General features: G+C 34.8%; 1 protein-coding gene across 1 annotated transcript; it reads right to left on the bottom strand.

The window, feature by feature from the left end:
• Positions 1 to 1,197: 1,197 nt before the first annotated feature.
• On the bottom strand, positions 1,198 to 8,428 carry LOC100814822 (transmembrane protein 184A). The gene is made up of 6 exons (XM_003535966.4): positions 7,980 to 8,428; positions 7,384 to 7,457; positions 6,591 to 6,740; positions 6,008 to 6,293; positions 2,133 to 2,366; positions 1,198 to 1,946 (listed from the first exon to the last, which is right to left on the bottom strand). The coding sequence occupies exons 1-6, from the start codon at positions 8,124 to 8,126 to the stop codon at positions 1,581 to 1,583; spliced, it is 1,257 nt and encodes a 418-aa protein (XP_003536014.1). The 5' UTR covers positions 8,127 to 8,428; the 3' UTR covers positions 1,198 to 1,580.
• Positions 8,429 to 19,571: the final 11,143 nt, after the last annotated feature.

Raw genomic sequence — 19,571 nt, 5'->3', positions numbered from 1 at the left:
AAATTGTAATCTACCAAAAAAAAAAAAAACGCTCACTTAGATGGACGGTGACTTTTGTGATCGGCCATACATGTTTGACCCTTCTCTTTTTTGTACTTCTTGTTTTTGCCCCTTAATTATGCTTATGACTTATGGCTGTTTATGTTAGTTATTATGACCATATAATTATCTTTTTATATATGTATGACCATATAAACAAACTCCCATGACCTCCTAATTCATTATCCGTATGAGTCCATGCAAGTCCAAACAAACTTGCTCCTACTGTTGTGGGCTCCATGGATGTTTTGGTAGGGTTAGATCAGAACCGTCCAATGAGGGAGCATCATTTCCCAAACCCGTGGGGCCCGAAGGCTTTGTTGGTGTTAGTCGCGGTTCATACCAAAACATGAGCCTAGGCGTGTGCCAATGAATGCAAAAAAGGACCAGCAGTTACTGTCACCACCAAACGTCGTGACATTGGCCACAACAGCAGGCAGTGCCTGAATACATCCGCAAAATGGCAACAATATAAAACGATTTCTATGATCATGAAGATGATGAATTGATGATCACTAGTACATGTTAAAGATAACTAATTGATTGTGTGAATTGGAAGCATGAGATATTCAACAGCTATTGATGAATGCGACGATGAATTGACATATATAAAAAAGATGCTTGAGTATGAGGCATCCCCATTGTATATAATTGAGATTTTATGAATGAATTGCAGAGTCATTTGGCATGTATAATATTACATTACATTACATCTTATCTGTGATCATGATGGAAGTGCAAGCAATGGTTTGAAAAGTATCTTGGAAAAATGGCATTGTTTATTGATAATACCTTCTCCCTTTTTTGTCGTAGTCGTAGATACTGATACAACATTTTAGTATAATTCAACCATGATATGAAATTAAGAAAAACAAATCGTGCAAGGTTTCAATTACGTTAGGCCTTTGACTCAAAGCAATTATAAAAATTTATCCTTCTTGGAAAACTAAAGATTGGATCACGTGATACGGTATATATTCATATTTCTATTCATCCTTCATGTGGATCAGCAAGCGTTACGAGACATTCCAGAAGCTTAAACTTAAACTTTGGAGCAAAAATCAGTAGAGCAAATTTAAAAAAGATAAAAAAAAAATGGTGGCAATGGCATTCTATGAAATCGAACGGTGATAGGTATTCAAGGTGCGAAGGAGAAAATAACCGATCAATTAGTTAATTTAGTTAAAATCCAGATACACTCAGGACCTGTCGTCGTGTTTGAAGTAAGTCAACCATTTCTGTATCTACGATGTGCACACGATTCACAATCAGTGGAGACAATTACAGTATCAAGACTGAAGACCAATTATCAAGAGGATTGATTGGTTTGGTGCGGACTTGGGAGAGATTAGGGCTTTTAAGCAACATTGATACAGACACAAGAGCCAGACCTGCTTACATGCTTTCCTGGGAATCAAACAAACCACACTTTACTCATAATTCTCTCCTAGAAGAGAAAGATATAGGATGCCTCTATTACTCTCTTCTCTCTTCAACAATGACAATTTTCCCACTAACTTGGCTCTGAATGTTCCTCATTGTCACCTAGAACCGGCTTTATCAGCTGCAGGAACTTTTTCAGGATAACTGGATGCATCCAAGTCGATAAGTGTCATATCGTATGGCACAGACAAAGAATTTGACACATCCACAAGTAAGGAAGATTTCATTGCACCAGAATGTGGAACATCAGAGATGGGATCAGAATTTGAGGGGCTGCTACTATTTGAAGGAAAATTTGAGAGTTGAACGTCATCTGTCTTGTTTCCAAACAAATGCTTATTTCTTCTCACCGTGTCCATCTCAGGGCCAATTGGAACAAAAGTTCGTGACCTATACTTCCTAGTTCCCTCTTCACCTTCACCACCATGGTTGTAGAGAACATAATCATGGTATGTTGGTGCAAACTGCCGGAAGAAAAATATCAAACTGTCAGCAGATATTAAAGAAGCAAAAAGAAAGACGGAATCATACAGAAAAATCCATGGAACTAGAATTGTAACATGATGGTTCCAAAGTCAAGCATTGAGCCTGATGCAAAGAATTATGATGAGACAGTAAAACTATGAGAGATAAAATTAAAAGTGACTGGCCTGGTGGACAGTATCATGGTAAAAGTCATTTAACTTCAAAGCATGAGCAAGGCTAGCTGTCAACCCACGGGATCCACCTATGTTAGCCCCAGCGTATTCTTTGTATGGAAATGCATAAAAGTGGCCAACAGCAGCAACAAGCATCTCAACGCAAATGAAAAAATCTTGAAGTAGAGCAGCTTCATCTGCATCCTTAACAAATTCTGACTTTGCGGCAAGGAAAACTAAGACACCCTAAGATATCAGAAACAAAAAGTTGACCAGCTTCAAACATCTAGTGGAGATATGGTATAAAATTAACAGTGAATCATTTTCAAACTCTAAATTAGATCCCATAGCATAGCACAGCAACTTTTGAGTAATCAGCAAAAGTGAGTGTAATACAGTTAAAAAAATCATGGTAATATAGCAAACTGACATCTTAGCATGCACAAACAAGCACATATGTCATTGTGTTTTTATTTCATTATTATTACTATAATCAATCCTGCCTAGGTTAGCTTTGCTATTCTTAGCCGGTCCCAAGCCCGGATAAAAGGAGAGGGTTGTGTTAGGCTTTCGACGGCCAACGTAAAACTTTGTCGAATCTCTATGACATGGATCAATTACGTAATAATGTGAATGCTAGGTCGTTGTCCGGAAGCAACGCGCTGTATGGCTCGAGTACAGTGTCAAAAGAGCAAGGGCCGCTGCATCGCCGCCCGGATGTAGTGAAAAGTAAGCAAGGGTTCCCACATTTTCGTGAACGGGTGTGAGTAAAGAAGCTAGTTCATGACAGGAGGATTCGCTTTGGTACATGGAATATAGGCACACTTACTGGAAAATCTATGGAAATAGTGGATGTTATGGTGAGGAGGAAGATCAATTTTATGTGCCTACAAGAAACTAAGTGGACAGGTGAAAAAGCGAAAGAATTAGACAACTCGGGATTTAAGCTGTGGTATACGGGAAAAATCAGATTAAGAAATGGGGTAGGGATTATTGTGAACAAGGAGTGGAAGAAGGATGTCGTGGATGTAAGAAGAGTAGGAGATCGTATCATAGCCTTAAAAGTGGTAGTGGGACAGGACACCTTTAATGTTATTAGTGGGTACGCACCTCAGGTTGGGTTAGCAGAACACTTTAAGGTAAAATTTTGGGAGGATCTAGAAGGGGTACTTCAGGATATACCCCAAGGAGAGAAAGTTTTCCTAGGAGGGGATCTCAATGGACATGTAGGTAGCGTGGCTAGAGGTTTTGAGGGGGTGCATGGGGGTTTTGGCCAAGGGGAGATGAATGGGGAGGGTAAATCCATCTTGGAGTTTTCGGAGGCTTTGGATCTTTCTATAGTCAATACATGGTTTAAGAAAAGAGCGGAACATCTTATCACTTACAAAAGTGGAGGGACATGTTCTCAGATAGATTTCTTCCTTATCAGGAAGTCTGATAGGAAGTATTGCTTGAACTGTAAAGTTATCCCGGGAGAGAGCTTGACTACCCAACATAGAGTTTTGGTCATGGATGTAAGAATTAGAGATAGAGCAAAGAGAAGAAGTCCTATGGTAGCACCAAGGATCAAATGGTGGCACTTGAAGGGTGAGAAACAAGGAATCTTCCAACAAAAGATATGGGAGGGATGGTGTGGACAATCACAAGGAAGTGCAAATGATATGTGGAACAAGATGTCCCAAGAGATTATTAAAGTGGCTAAAGAGACGTTGGGTGAATCTAGAGGTTTTGGACCTAGGGGTAAAGAATCGTGGTGGTGGAATGAAAGTGTTCAGAGCAAAGTTAGAGTAAAAAAGGAGTGTTTCAAGGAGTGGTCTAGGTGTAGAAATTCTGAAACTTGGGATAAGTATAAGATAGCTAGAAATGAAACCAAAAAGGCGGTGAGTGAGACAAGAGCCCAAGCTTTTGACGGACTATACCAAGCTCTAGGAACCAGGGACGGAGAAAGATCTATATATAGGCTTGCTAAGGGTAGAGAGAGGAAGACTAGAGATTTGGATCAAGTAAAGTGTGTTAAGGATGAAGAAGGCAAAGTCTTAGTGCATGAAAAAGATATCAAGGAAAGGTGGAAGGCGTATTTCCACAACTTATTTAATGATGGATATGGATATGACTCTAGCAGTCTAGACACAAGAGAAGAGGACCGGAACTATAAGTACTATCGTCGGATTCAGAAACAGGAAGTAAAGGAAGCGTTGAAAAGAATGAGTAACGGTAAGGCGGTGGGGCCAGACAACATACCTATTGAAGTGTGGAAAACTCTTGGAGATAGAGGTCTTGAGTGGCTCACCAAACTCTTTAATGAAATTATGAGGTCAAAACGCATGCCGGAGGAATGGAGGAGAAGCACGTTAGTGCCAATCTATAAGAACAAGGGGGGATATACAAAATTGTGCAAATTATAGGGGAATCAAGCTCATGAGTCATACCATGAAATTATGGGAAAGAGTGATCGAACGGAGATTAAGAAAGGAGACTCAAGTTACTGAGAATCAATTTGGTTTCATGCTGGGAAGGTCGACCATGGAAGCGATTTATTTATTACGGCGGGTGATGGAGCAATATCGCATGGACCAACAAGACGTGCACTTGATTTTTATTGACTTGGAGAAAGCGTATGATAAAGTGCCTAGAGAGATTTTGTGGAAAGCTCTAGAGAAGAAAGGGGTTAGGGTTGCATATATTCGAGCTATCCAAGATATGTATGATAGGGTATCGACTAGTGTTAGGACACAGGGTGGAGAGTCAGACGATTTTCCCATCACAATTGGTTTGCATCAAGGGTCAACCCTTAGCCCCTACCTTTTTACCTTAATTCTAGATGTCCTCACGGAACAAATCCAAGAGATAGCGCCGAGATGCATGCTTTTTGCAGATGACATAGTCCTCCTTGGAGAGTCGAGGGAGGAGTTGAATGAGAGGTTGGAAACTTGGAGACGAGCTCTAGAAACACATGGTTTTCGCCTAAGCAGAAGCAAATCGGAGTATATGGAATGTAAGTTCAACAAAAGAAGGAGGGTTTCTAACTCAGAGGTGAAAATAGGAGACCATATTATCCCTCAAGTCACACGGTTTAAATATCTTGGGTCTGTAATACAGGATGATGGAGAAATTGAAAGGGATGTGAATCATCGCATTCAAGCAGGATGGATGAAATGGAGAAAAGCATCGGGGGTGTTATGTGATGCAAAGGTACCGATCAAGCTAAAGGGAAAGTTTTATCGGACTGCGGTAAGACCGGCGATTTTGTACGGAACAGAATGTTGAGCGGTCAAGAGCCAACATGAGAATAAAGTAGGTGTAGCAGAGATGAGGATGTTGCGGTGGATGTGTGGTAAGACTCGACAGGATAAAATTAGAAACGAAGCTATTAGAGAGAGGGTTGGAGTAGCGCCTATTGTAGAGAAGATGGTGGAAAATAGACTTAGGTGGTTTGGGCATGTAGAGAGAAGACTGGTAGACTCTGTAGTGAGGAGAGTAGACCAGATGGAGAGAAGGCAAACAATTCGAGGCAGAGGAAGATCCAAAAAGACTATAAGAGAGGTTATCAAAAAGGATCTCGAACTTAATAATTTGAATAGAAGTATGGTACTTGATAGAACATTATGGCGGAAGTTGATCCATGTAGCCGACCCCACCTAGTGGGATAAGGCGTTGTTGTTGTTGTTGTTGTTGTATTATTACTATAATCAATTCTGGACTATGCAAATAGTTTTTTGTTGTTGGGGGTAAATGCAGTTGGCAAATGTGCTTGAAATAATTGGGGTTTTGAGCAAAACAATGAAAGACAACAGAAGTAAAATCCGATAACTTACACAAAGCAACAAATAGAGTTTAATATTACAAGGAAAGAATAGACCATTAAAAGAAAGATGCATGAAAAGTACCTGCCAATAAGTTAGGAATACAACAGATTTTATTATAATAAACTTTGGGACTGGATTGAATGGTTGAAGCAGATCCTTGCATGCCACATAAAACAAAACAAGAGCATAGAGAGCCATTGTGTATGAGAACGTATAGATGATTGTAAGATACAAGTATGATTGCTTTGGACTGAAATTTCCATCCTTATATTTCCCCTTTGCATAAAGTATAAGTGTAACAACAACTAAAATGGGCTTCAAAATCACAAACTGCAAACACCCTTGCTTGCATTTCCGTATAAAACGGCTGCAAAAAAAGATCAGGAATGAGAGATGATCGTCAACTATGGTATAATAATCAAGTTGTCCCATTACATGTTCGAATTAGAGTTTTTGTTTCCCTGGGATCCCACGATTTACATTTTGCAAAAATCTATTAAAAGTATTTTTTTCAAATAACTTACATAATCCCACTCACAAAAGTTAGGTAATACATTATTTCCATGGAAAATTCTAGGGATCAGTTTTCAAGGAATATTAAACAACATTTTCAGGCACAGAAACTTGTAATACAAAAATATGAATCAGATTAGTAAAAACTCACCCATCAAGCGCCAGAGGAGGTAAGCAACAGGTCATCAGAAACCATGATGGCTTTAGAACCCGACCCGTTAAACTTAGGACTACTGATCCAGGACCACCAACCCATTCGAGACATAGTGATAGGAAATTATAAATAACCCAAGCTTCATAGCTGAAAAGGCATCCAAGAGAATGTTACTAAATGCACTGCTTCTAGTTGATAAAATAGGCATAAATCCATTAATTTTTTAAACAAATAACAAGAGAGATTAGAGAATTAAAGTTTACAGAGACACTAAAAAATGTAAAAGAGTCAAATCACATTAATAAAGGGGGCGGGGGAAGAAGTGCCATTCAGGATTATGACTGCATATGTAAGCACAGACTCTCCTTTGCCACCTCAGTCACATAATCAATAGAATATGGGAATAATAATACTACTCTCAAGCACAGTTTAGTGGCTACCTGATCAGAAATGTACAAAAGTTAAACCAATCTTTAAAAGGTCAAAGCGTAAAAAATTTATCCTTGGAATTGGAATTCATCCGGAGTAGGATATCAAACCAGTAAGTTCTAGATGCAACTTCAAGGGGTTTCTGGATAACTACTTCTGGCGTTCACTAGGGCAAGACTTAAGCAGAAATGTCGCTTGTAGTTCATATAGTCATATACCCAAACAATTCAGCCATAATTGGTTACAACTTATCTCCCAAACCATAAAAACAAAATACACATGTAAACCATGATACATAAACGAACAAAAAACAAATATATAGCAGCAACCACAACAAATACAGAAACAGAGAATAACTTACATTTCCCGGATTGAATTAAAATAGATTGAACCCTGTGGTAGAAAAAGTGATAAGAATGACATCAACGCATAAACCTGCAGAAAATTAAATTTCAAGTTGAGTAGATCAACAAAGGAATTTTCTCTTAAAAAGCATAATGAACTACTAGGAAACACATAAGCATAACAAATTGGTGAAGCAGCAATCACTCAAGGAGCTGCAAAGATTTCTAGAACTTTCCATTTCCTAGACCTAGAAGATGTAGATGGAAATGGAACAACTCCTCAATCTCCACTTCTCCATTGAATAAAAACCCACACTTTAACAATCCTTTTCTGACATGAACGCAATGTATTATACTATGCATTTAATTTGATATTTCAACTTCGATACATGTAAAGGTGAGTATTGTATTGTTTGATCACTTAAGCTACTAAAAAAAAACCTTTCCGCAATTAACATAAAGCTTTCAGCTACCATAACAATCAATAGTTAAAAGAAAACAGTGAATTTATTATATCTTCATTTTCCGTTTAAAAAAAAGGAGGGGACAAAACCTTCGTTGATCAAAATCACCAGGATAAATGATAAAAACCGAAAAGGATTGAACGACTGACCGGGACCATAAAAACGATCCGAACGATGAAGCGCTGATAAGTAGGCTCGGTGTAATTGAGGAGGTGCTTATAAATGTGAAGCAAGGACAACGCAATGGCTCCGCACGTGCAAATGAAAGCGACGATGTACAACAAGATTGAAACCATTTGGCGGCCGAATTTCGAATCTCCTCCGTCAGCGAGAGTCGGCGAGGTGTGCTAACGGAGCCCAATTCATGACAGAAAACGGCGATTCGAAGTGTGAACCCTAGGCGCAATCGGAGAATGATTTTGGGAAGAGGAAAAGGAGTAGATCTGAGAAGGTGTTGGATGAGAAAAGGGAAAGGTGCATGCAGTGGCCACCGAATAATGGCGGCGATGAAGGAATCGGAAGGTTTCTTTTTCTTTCTATTCTTCCCAGTTCCCAGTGCGAACATACACAACGGTACAAAAATAAAATAAATAAATTCCATATATTTCTATGCTTTCAATAATTTGTTTTTCTCGTTTTCTTATTGATATTTTTCACTTTTCAGAATTCAGACAGTTGTTTTCTTCTTCTTTATTCTCCTAAATTCCTTGTCTTAATGTTTTGTTTATTTTTTCGTCAACCATCGTGTTTATTTACTTTTTTAATCTCTTTAAATAGGATATATATTGTATTTAATTTCACATTTTAAATATTATAACATTTAAAAAAGAATTTAATCTCATATTCTGACGGGTTCACTTAAGCAAAAAGGTTTCTAACTAGGGGACTCCCTATTTCATATAGCAATTGATTATTGAAATTGAGAAATGCAGAAATGAGTTTTATCTTAAAGTGGTGTTCTTTTTTTTTTTCTTTTTCCAATATGAGATACCAAAGTGACTCCTAATCTATTGAGTCAAAGATTAATTCTCTCGCGGGATGTGATTATTGTTGGTCCAATGAAATTTTGAACATGATGGAAATCCAACATGGATTCTCCTATCAAATAAAACGTTTTCACTCATGTGAACACAATAAGATCTTACACTACTACATCAATTCTTTGAATTTTTAATGTAGTATTTTTTTTTAACAAAACATGATATGATTATATTATTTGTTGAGAATATTATTTTTTGATGAGATGATTATGTTGATGTTAAATGTTTATATTATGTTAAGATGATCTTATTGGTGTTAAAGTCAATAATGTTTTGATAAGGTGAATGTATTGTTGAAGTGATGAATTATGTTGTGGTAAATGATCATTGATGTTGAAACCTATCTAAATGTATTTAAATGAGTTAATTATTAATTTTGAAAGAAATGAGAAATGGTTATTTGGAAAAGGTGAGCTCCATTGGGAAGTGAAGCTCCAATTCACTAAAAGACTTGTTGGTCTTGCTTAGTGGATATCTTTCCAAGCATCCACATCCACATCCATGTTCTATTATTTTATGAAGTCATAAATTGTTTAACATGTGTTTATTTATGGTAAGCTTGTCCTTGCATCACACAAAAAAACCAAAAAAAATATTTATTGTGTAGCACAACACAAGAATGCTAAAATCCATACCCAAATCCTAATGTTTTTAACTTCGGTTTGAAAGTAGATAACGCGGAAATATGCCTATAACATATAGGAAATGTTAGTAACAGGTGATGAGAAAAGGGTTGCGCTCACATCCTTGTTATAGTGTGGGCAAGTGCATTTGAGATTATAAATATAGCAAAGTGGCTAAAGTGTGTATGTTGAGTCATAAGATGAATCAAGACCCTCAATACTAAGTTTCAAAAGTTGCATCTAATATACTAACAAATGGAAATATTGTATGTGTTTGATGGATCAAACGATAGCAGACATACACTAGTTCTATGAAGCATTAAAGATTGAGTTAATGTTATAATTTCTTGATCCTTTTGTGTAGAGAATGCTTAAACATCATACCTAGGATCTGTCGAAGTGAATAAAGTAAAAAAACATTAGTTTAAACTCTTTCTTCACGTAAAAAGACGTGACATTGTTATGCATACATGCTTTGAGTAAAAGTTTATTTTACTAGTGCTTACAGTAAAAGAAGTGTTGCTCAAGGAAGATAAGCAAAGTGCTTTATCAACTTGGAGTGGACTCGTATTTAATGTAAAACTTAATGTTTCAATAGACACCTGCGACTAGATGAAGTAATAGACACAATTTGAAGGCCATTGTGAGACAAGGGTTACTTGTTGCTGAAGTCTATATATCCTAGAAGAGTTTAAGTGTAGAAGTTATGAATTTTGAACTACATATTCTTTCCTACCTTTAAGCTCTTTCTATTTGAAATTTCTTATATTGTAAAAGCTCTCAAAACACCTTGTAAAACTTGAGAGAAAGAGATATAGTACTTAACTTGTATATTTGTCTTCTATAAGTTGCTCGATAGGAAAAATACTTGGGGTCAAAATTATCAATTTCTTATAAGTTGTGTGCACCCAACTTTAAACAAATTTGGTAATTTGTTTTAGAACCTAAAGTTGCTCGATAGGAAAAATACTTGGGGTCATGAAAGCTTGGGGATAAGCTTTGTGTAAAAGTCAAAAGTGACAGTGAATAATATTTATAATTTGTGAAAGTTAGTGGAACTTGATGGGTTGTCAAGAACTTGACATAATCTTAGTGGTAGAAACAAGTCAGTATAAATCTATTTGTGTCTTTGCTCTTATCTTGTATTTGTTTAATTGACCCAAGTTGTGTTTTGATTTTTTATAAAAACTTGTTTTCAAATATGTTTAAAGCTCTATCTAGTTTAAAGTTTTTGTGAGAACCTTGTTTTTAATCTTTTTCAACCTCCCTTCTTGTGATCGCCTTTACAAAAAGCTTATGAAAATTGTTATATCACAATTCAACCTCCCTTCTTGTAATTTTTGTCTTTACATTTTGGTATCAAAGCTCAACCTCTAAGAGGTTAAGCATCTGACAGTGACTAGAGGAAAAAATCTTGATGGCAAACCAAGATAGTTAGTTAATCACAAAGGGGGTTTCCCTTACAAGGCTGATGTAACATCCCAAAATAATCCAATAATTGTTTAAATAAATATTATCTAAATATATTTTTTAGTAAAAGAAAAGATAGATTGAATTATTTTAATATATTAGATTGTTATATTTTTTTTAAAAGATGTTAATATAATAATATATTAGATTGGTTAAAGATAATAAAAATAAGAGATAAATAAAGTTCGGTTAAACAAATCTCAAAAGATATAATTTTAAATTATGTACAATACTTGTATAAGGATAGACAATTCAGTTTCCTAGAATCATGCAAATAAATAGTCTCTCTTCACATTAGTGGGTTATTCAAGGATTGAGAAGAAGGAAGAAAACAGAGAAATTATGTTGTGGCAAAGATAATGAAAAACTTGAATTACTTGCTTCAAGAAATGAGTAAAATAACCTTTTTCAAAACTTTCATTGTAAGATTATTAAAGGATGTGTTTTTTGATATTCTTGATATAAATCTAACTTTTCCAGTAAATTTCATCGAGAATTCAGTTGGCAGTGCTTATTGCTTTTTTTTTTTTGTTCACAAGATCATATCCTCGAAGAAAAATAAAAAAAATAACTTCATCGAGAACTTTGGTTTTTTGTTCAACGACCTTTAGTTTCTTTAGAATTGGCAAGAAGGATTTTAACTATGCAGAAGTTATTTCCCTTTTGAACATTGTGACCATATATGCCTAGTTGCTTTTGGCCTATAATGAATTATGTTATAATATGTGTGTGTGTGTGTGTGTGTGTGTGTGTGTGTGTGTGTGTGTGTGTGTGTGTGTGTGTGTGTGTGTGTGTGTGTGTGTGTGTGTGTGTGTGTGTGTTGGTTTTTTCTCGCAAGTGTGTTTATGCCTTGTGCGTGTGTGTGCGCGCGCGTGTGCGCGCGTGTGCGTGTGTGTGTGTGTGTGTGTGTGTGTGTGTGTGTGTGTGTGTGTGTGTGTTGGTTTTTTCTCGCAAGTGTGTTTATGCCTTGTGCGTGAATCATAATATTGGTATTCATATATTTGTGTATTTATTTAATTATAACCATGAGTGATGCATTGTTTATATTATAAATTGATAATTTTGAATTATATGTAGATACCTTCACTTGGGAGGGGGATGAAATTATTATAGATACCTTCATAAGGGATAGGAAAGAGATTTTGGATACCTTAATTTATGATGGGGAAGGTAATGAGACGTCATTGCATAGAATATGAGCTCATAGACCCTTTGAAAAATCTGAGATCTAAAAATCTGAGAACCAAAGAATTGAGTTTAATGATTCTAGGAATCACTAAGTTGTGTTTGCTATATTTATTTGAGGTGTTGTCATTTATTTAAATATTTTAATTATTCAGAATGTCATACACATATATAATCTTATTATAAATTCATTGTGGATATCATGGCTAATTTTCCAGATTACTGCGTGTCTGTGCCTACTAAGAATAACACTATTTCAAACACTCTAGGATTATTTTATTCACCAAGATTATCATCACATTAAAAGTGTTATTTTCATAGTACTAGGAAGAAGCTATTGGAACTGAGGAGGCTTGAAGACTTAGTTACCTTTAGATACATTTTTATCTCTGTTAGCACTCAAAATAATATGTCAAATGTGGTTGTTACGTTATACTTTTAGCGTCAGTTATTTTTAGATGTCCATAATTAAGAATAATATTTTTATTTATGTAAAGACTTACTTATTTTACTTTATTTATTATATGTGAGGTATTTTTAGACTAATATAATTTTTAGATTTTGTATTCCTTTTAGTATGAGTGTTATTTTAATATAAAGCGTTACACCCAACCTTCCTTAGAGATGATTACCCATAGTGGAAATATTGTATGGAGATGTATATCAAATCCACGCAATACCAGTTATGGAACACCATCATGCATGGAGATCTCCCTATCACCAGACCCAAAGCATAATGGACCCAAGATGATTCTAACGCTTTGCAATTGAACACCAAAATCATATACACTTTGACTTGTGTGTTGACAAAGAATGAATACAACAAAATCTGTATGCTGAAAGCAACCAAAGAGATATGAAATTCACTTTTTGTCCTCTATGAAGGAATGAAGGATGTTGAACTTAGAAAAATTGTTACTCTAACGACACACCATGAGTGTTTTTCCAAGAAGGAAGGAGAAACCATTGATGAGATGTTTGGAAGATTCCAACTTCTCCTAAATGGTTTAGAAGCTCTTGAACATGTGTACTCAAAGGCTCAAGTCAATCTAAAGATTATAGACAACCTTCCCAACGAGTGAGAACCTAAGATAACTGCCATTTCAGAGGCAAGGAATATAAAAGCCTTGTCTTGGGATGAGTTTTTAGGGATCCTTCATGTTCATGAGGTTTATCTGCAAAATAGAGATCAACTACCACTTAAAGATTTTCCTACCCTTAAATATAGAGAAACAAGCTCCAAGAAAGAGGAAAAGAAGAGCTTCACTCAAGCCCTCAAAGTCAAAATAATTAAGTCTAAAGCATCATATGATAGCTCAATTGGATCCACAAATGATGAGGTGACTCTCATGTCTAGAAATTTTAAGAAAATACTAAAAAGAAAGGAAGATACAAGCACTACTCCAGAAAGAAAGACATAACATTCAAAAAGAAGCACAAGGAGAAAAGTAATGAGATCATCTGTTTTGAATGCATAAAATAAGGATACATGAAAGGTGAATGTTCGAGGCTCAACAAAAAGAAGTAATTTGGTGGCAAGAAGAAGAAAAGTTTGATGGCCACACATGACAATTTAGACAATTAGCAAAGCAACAACAACTAAGAAGAGGAACAAACTAACATCTGTCTAATGGTAGATAAACGATAAAGTTGAGGTAAAATTTTTTTCTGAATCTGACAACTCTTCTAGTTCCTTAGTTCCTCATATGATAATGAATAAGAAATGTCCTCTGATGTTCATCTTCAAAACTATCATATGACTATTTGCTCATCTGCGATGCTAATCGGCAAGTGCACCGAGTCGCACAAGTAATATAAAACGGTAAGAACCGAGTATCGAATCCACAGGGAACTTGTTTCACTCAAAAAATATATGTTCAATAAGCAGACATTTGTACACCATTGAAAGCAAAGTAAATGTCAAGTTGGATTTTTGTGTGAAAATCTATTTAAATGCAAACTAAAATATCTAGAGATTGAGAAGTAAAAACAGTCAAGTGAAAAACATTGGGTCATTCAACTGAATTTACTTTGATGCTGCTATGTATTTTTCTCTATTTAATGTTATCTTAGTGTTCTTATGCTGAAAAATTACCCAAACCAAGATCCCTCGACAAACTTAGTTTAAACGAGTTGCATTAAGATTACAACATAATAAAGACTAAATCGCTGCACTCCATTCCTAGCCATACAATTTTCTAGCTTCTCTATCAAGTTCTAAGATTTTAAAGCATTTCCCAGTACTAAAAATCCTAACTATACATACAAATGGGTGATCAAGCCACAAGCATGCAAAAATAAGCATAGATAGAAGCAATGAACACATAAAAACAACATTAAATAGATAGTAGAAGAATTTTTACATCAAAGGTTCAACAGAACTCCCCAACAAGAGGTTTAGCCTTCCATAACAAGTAATGAACTTTCAACACAAAGGATAGATTTTAAGGGAAGAAAATTGCTAAAAATGGTTGAGGATGTCTCCTCCAACCTCTAGAATCCTAATCTCACTCCACTAACCTAAACTCTCTTGGAGGCTTGTTTCTGTCGCTCTAGCTTCTCCCTTGGCTCTGTTTTTCGACTCCTCCTTTTAGTTTTTGCCAACTTCAGTGTTTTAAAGGCTCCTTGACGTTTTAGATTCTGAAGGCTCGTTTAGCGAGATTAGCTCGCTAAGCGCGAGTTAGTGAAATTTGGCTTAGGGAGCTGGGCGCGCTGAGCGCGAAAAGAGACAAACGACTCACTGGGCGAGCTGGCGGCGCGTTGGGCACGCACATCTCTGACTGATCCTCTTCTAGGGTTTCCCAACACGCTAAGCGAGCTGAGTGCCTCGCTTAGCGAATGTCACTTGCTAAGCGCATATGCCTTGCTTAGCGAGACACCAGCTGCAAGAACCTTCTCTTCTTTTGGTCTGAACTGAAGTGGCTTCAACATTAATTCACAAAATGGGAGTATCTACTGTATAAAATCAAACTAAACATGAAAATATATATAATTCCTACAAAAAGAACCATAAATTGGGAGGAAAAGGCTACTTTCATGTAACTATTCAATGCAAAAGTTCGTCGTAAATAACGACTAACGATGACTTCTTTAGAATGTCCAAAAATTTATCTTTCCTTTGGTTGTGAGAGTTGCATCGCACTTTCCTTCTGTTGCCAACACCTTATCTTCTATGGAATTGTAGTCTTTTGCAACATTATGACTTCTTTGTTATCATTGTCACCACAAATGAAGATAGCATTTGACAGAGAGAGAGGGAGAGAGAGGCAAATTACTTATTATATTAAGATTCATAAAAGTTAATAAGAAAAAAAAAATTAGAAACATGTAGTTCAATAAACTTTTTAATATATTTTTATTAATAATTAGAAGTTAATAATTAAAACCTCTGGTCCCATTTGTAAGAAACAAAATGAGATTCTTTTTTGTCCTTTTTTTAAGAAACATTGACATGTTCTAAAACCTTTTGAAAGCTAAATTATTTGTTTACCCGTACTTTATTGTTTATACTATTTACAAGCAACCAATTATTCTCCCATTTACAAGCAACTAGAGTTTCCTACGCTCCTTACATCTTAAGAGAGGAGTAATCATTCTTTTTGGCATATGAAAATAGAATAGACATTTGGTGTGACTTGCTTATCTTCTACAATGCCAACACCATATAACATCATGGCTCTCAAAGAGAAGATGATTTTTTTTTTATCTAAACTCTTTCGCCAAGGATTCCAATGAAACCTTTGTTGAAGGTTCACCGGACAATAGTGAAGAGGAGTTAGTTGTTGATATTGTTGAAGATTCATTGAACATGAAAATCGACGATAAAATTAAGGGTACACTAAGCATTTGCAAACACAGGAAAAAATCATGAGTTGAGGATGATTTAATAGAAAATGAAGTGGTTGATTCAAATGCTTGTACTCCCTCAACTTCCAATGGATGCAACATTAAGGAGTGTCTTGAATTGAAGAAATTTCCAATTAAATGATATCATTTATATTGTGAAAGTGAAGCGATGAACAATGAGGTTTTGTCAATGTTGAAGATATATTTAGATAGTTTCTACAATGTTGCTTAAATTCCAATGCGTAGTCTGACATGTGGTTAGGTTTATACAAGTGTTTATGATTTTGCTTTAATTGAATTGTAATACGACTTGTGGTTGGATCTATATCAAGTGTTCAAGATTTTACTTTAATCAAATTGTAATCTGAATAGTGGTTGGAATTTTAATGGAAGTCACTAGTTTTGCTATATTTTTTGAGTTAGCTTTTGCTTGCAATTGCTATATACTTTGTCTTTGTACAATTCTCATGTGACTTAAATTAATTAAATGGTAAAAGGTTCCAGTCTACTATAGATTGCATTCGAGATATGGATAATGATTCGTCAAAGTCTTAATTTCTTGAAATGCTTTATCTAGAAGAAATAAACACCAATTTGTTTTGTATTCTAGAAATAAATAATGTCATTATTGAGCATTCAACCATCGTATACTAGAAAATGCTGGAAAAAAATTACCCAAAAACATTTACTAGTCATCAATGTATTTTTTCTATGTGCTGAAAATGGTAAGACAAAAAATCATAAAGAGGTTGAGCTAAATACAAGTCAAATAGTAAAGAGCATTGTCATGGTAATAAAATCTAAACATTTTCTAAATATTGAGTGACTTATTGAATGAGTAATTGATCACAACTCAACTGACTTCGAATTCCATCTTCTTTACATTACATATATTTCTTCATATGAGGAACTTTGTACTTGTTTGATCCTTTGGTCTTCATTATTTCAACCATGCATGATTGAAAAGTGAGGAAAATCTTATTTGATTGCTTAGTAGAAAATTCATCAAATGACTTTTCTACTGCCACAATGAGTTCATTAATTGACTTTGTTGGTTGTTGTTGCTGTAAACACTAGATGACATTGAAAAATCCTAGATCCAACACATTTAGATCAGGCGAATTAGGAGGTTGATATATCAAATGAATGTCAAATCCTCCTTCACTTGTTGCTCGACAAAAATATGGATCATCTTGATGAACATGACACCTTGCATTATCCTCATGTATGAAAATTGGCATGCCTGTATCTTCCTTTGGCCAATACTTCTTTTATGGCTGGTAAAACAATATCAATTAAAAACATCTTACTCACCTTTTTTATCACATAAGTCATAGGTTTCTTTTCCATTGTCCCTGCCACACACTTGATCTTTTGGTTGGTTCATCAATTACAAAAGGAAACACACCAATCTTTCTTGAGAACATCTCATTGCATTCGCTGTCAAATTTGGGTTTAGCTACTGCAACTAAAAACATAAGTTTAGGGATAAAGATTTTGTTTTTGCATGATCTATGTGGCTCAACTTCATCTGCAAGCAAGTAATAATTCATGAATTTTTTGGAAACCTGGAAACATTTCTCATCAATGAACACAATATTGTGCATGGATTTAAATTTTGGAGCATGAGGTATATTGTTAACATCAAGCATGGAAAAGCAAAACCTTAAGCGAGAAATCATATTCTCCTTTTTTAAATATGGCTTAAGTGCATTGGAATGATGTCGTATAACTCTTGCTTTGTGCAATCTTATCAATGAAGTCTTGTTAATGTTCAAAGCATGAGATAGGGATCGAAGGGTAGTCCACTTTGAAAGTAGAACTTCACATAGTGTTTGACAATCCAATTGAACTCTTTTTCTTCCACAATTCGTTGTTTTGTTATGTGAAGCATTGCCAGTTTCCTTCAATTGATTCCAAATACGGTAAATGGCACTTCAATTCACTTTGTACAGTGTTGCTACTCGAACAATTGCTCAGGTTTTAATTTATTATCTTGGCTTGCATGCTGCACTATATAAGATATAACTCACCTTTGTTCATTTGTTAGAAATTCATGCTTTTTGCAACCTGGTTCACTTGCCTCCATGTCTGCACAAATCAATAAAACAAAATATGAGATGAGCTAAATGACCAACTCCCGTGTTAAGAAAAATAAATTAGCAGAGTTGTAACATCTCAGAAATAACCAATAATTATTTAGATAAAGATATCTAAATATATCTTTTAGTAAAGAAAAAGATAGATTAAGTTGATTTAAAATATTAGATTGTTATTTTTTTATTTTTTAAATATGTTAATATAATAATGTATTACATTGGTTAAAGATAATAGGAATAATAGATAAAGAAATATCGGTTAAACAAATTTTAAATTACGTACAATTCTTATATAAAGGTAAACAGTTCTTTCTCTTAGAATCACACACATAAACAATTTCCCTTGGTATTAGTGGGTTACTAAAGGACAGAGAGAAAAGAAAAAGTAAGCGGAGAAATTATTTCAACACAATTGGTAGAGGAGAAGAAGAATAACAAATAACATAACTTTTTTGCTTTAAGAGGTGAGTAAAATAACTTTTTCTAAATCTCTATGTATAAATTCTTGAGAATTTGTTTTCTTCACGCACACACACATATTGACATTATCTAAAGGAATTAATGTTTACATAATTTAACCTTTAGGATCGGCCGATCAGACCATGCTCAATTTGTATGTATGTGTGTTATGCCATTGCAAATATTATATGCATTAGTCATTATATTACTATATAATTGTTGTTATATATGTGGCTTCATATTATTAGTTGATTATGTTATTATTGTGGTGTGATTTTGAGAATTATTATTGAATGCATGAAATTAGGGAGTTTGTTGATAGTTTTTTTTTTAAATGATAATCTTATAATTTTGAGTTGATCATCACCTTCTGGGAAGGGATGATGATGTACATTTTATTATGATATTATATGATAGATACATTTAGCTAGGATGTGGATGAAATTATTATAGATACCTCCATCTGGGATGGGGATGAAGGCAGTGGGACGTCATTATGTGAAATATTAGCTCATAAACTCTTTGAAGAATTTGAGATCTACACTGGTTTTGAGAACCAGAGAATCGAGTCTTGTGATTCTGGAAATCACTGAGTTATGTCTGTTATATTTATTTGGATGGGTTGAGGTGTTTCTGTTTATTTAAATATTTTATTTATTCAAATTTCATGAATTATGATTGTTTAATATAATTTTTATTGGTGTGTAAATATATACATATATAATCTTATATTAAATTCATTGCAGATACCATAGTTGATTTTCCAGATTATCGCCCCAACTAAGAACAACACTATTTGCGAACTCCTGTTAGTTGTTTTATTCACTGGGATTATCATCTCATTGTAAGTGTTGTTTTTAGAGCATGAGGAAGAAGTTGTTGAGTTTGAGGAAACTTGAAGACATAATTTTCTTAGTTACATTTATTTTAACTCGGTTAATACTTTATACTAAAATGTCGGATGCGATCACTTTCATTTTATTTTTAGTGTTCATTTAGTTTATGATGGAGAAAAAGAA

The sequence above is a fragment of the Glycine max genome, chromosome 10 (genome assembly GCF_000004515.6).
Source record: "Glycine max cultivar Williams 82 chromosome 10, Glycine_max_v4.0, whole genome shotgun sequence".
In the NCBI taxonomy this organism is placed as follows: Eukaryota; Viridiplantae; Streptophyta; class Magnoliopsida; order Fabales; family Fabaceae; genus Glycine; species Glycine max.
Note: the sequence above shows the minus strand (reverse complement) of the source record. Positions and strands in the feature narration are given on the sequence as shown.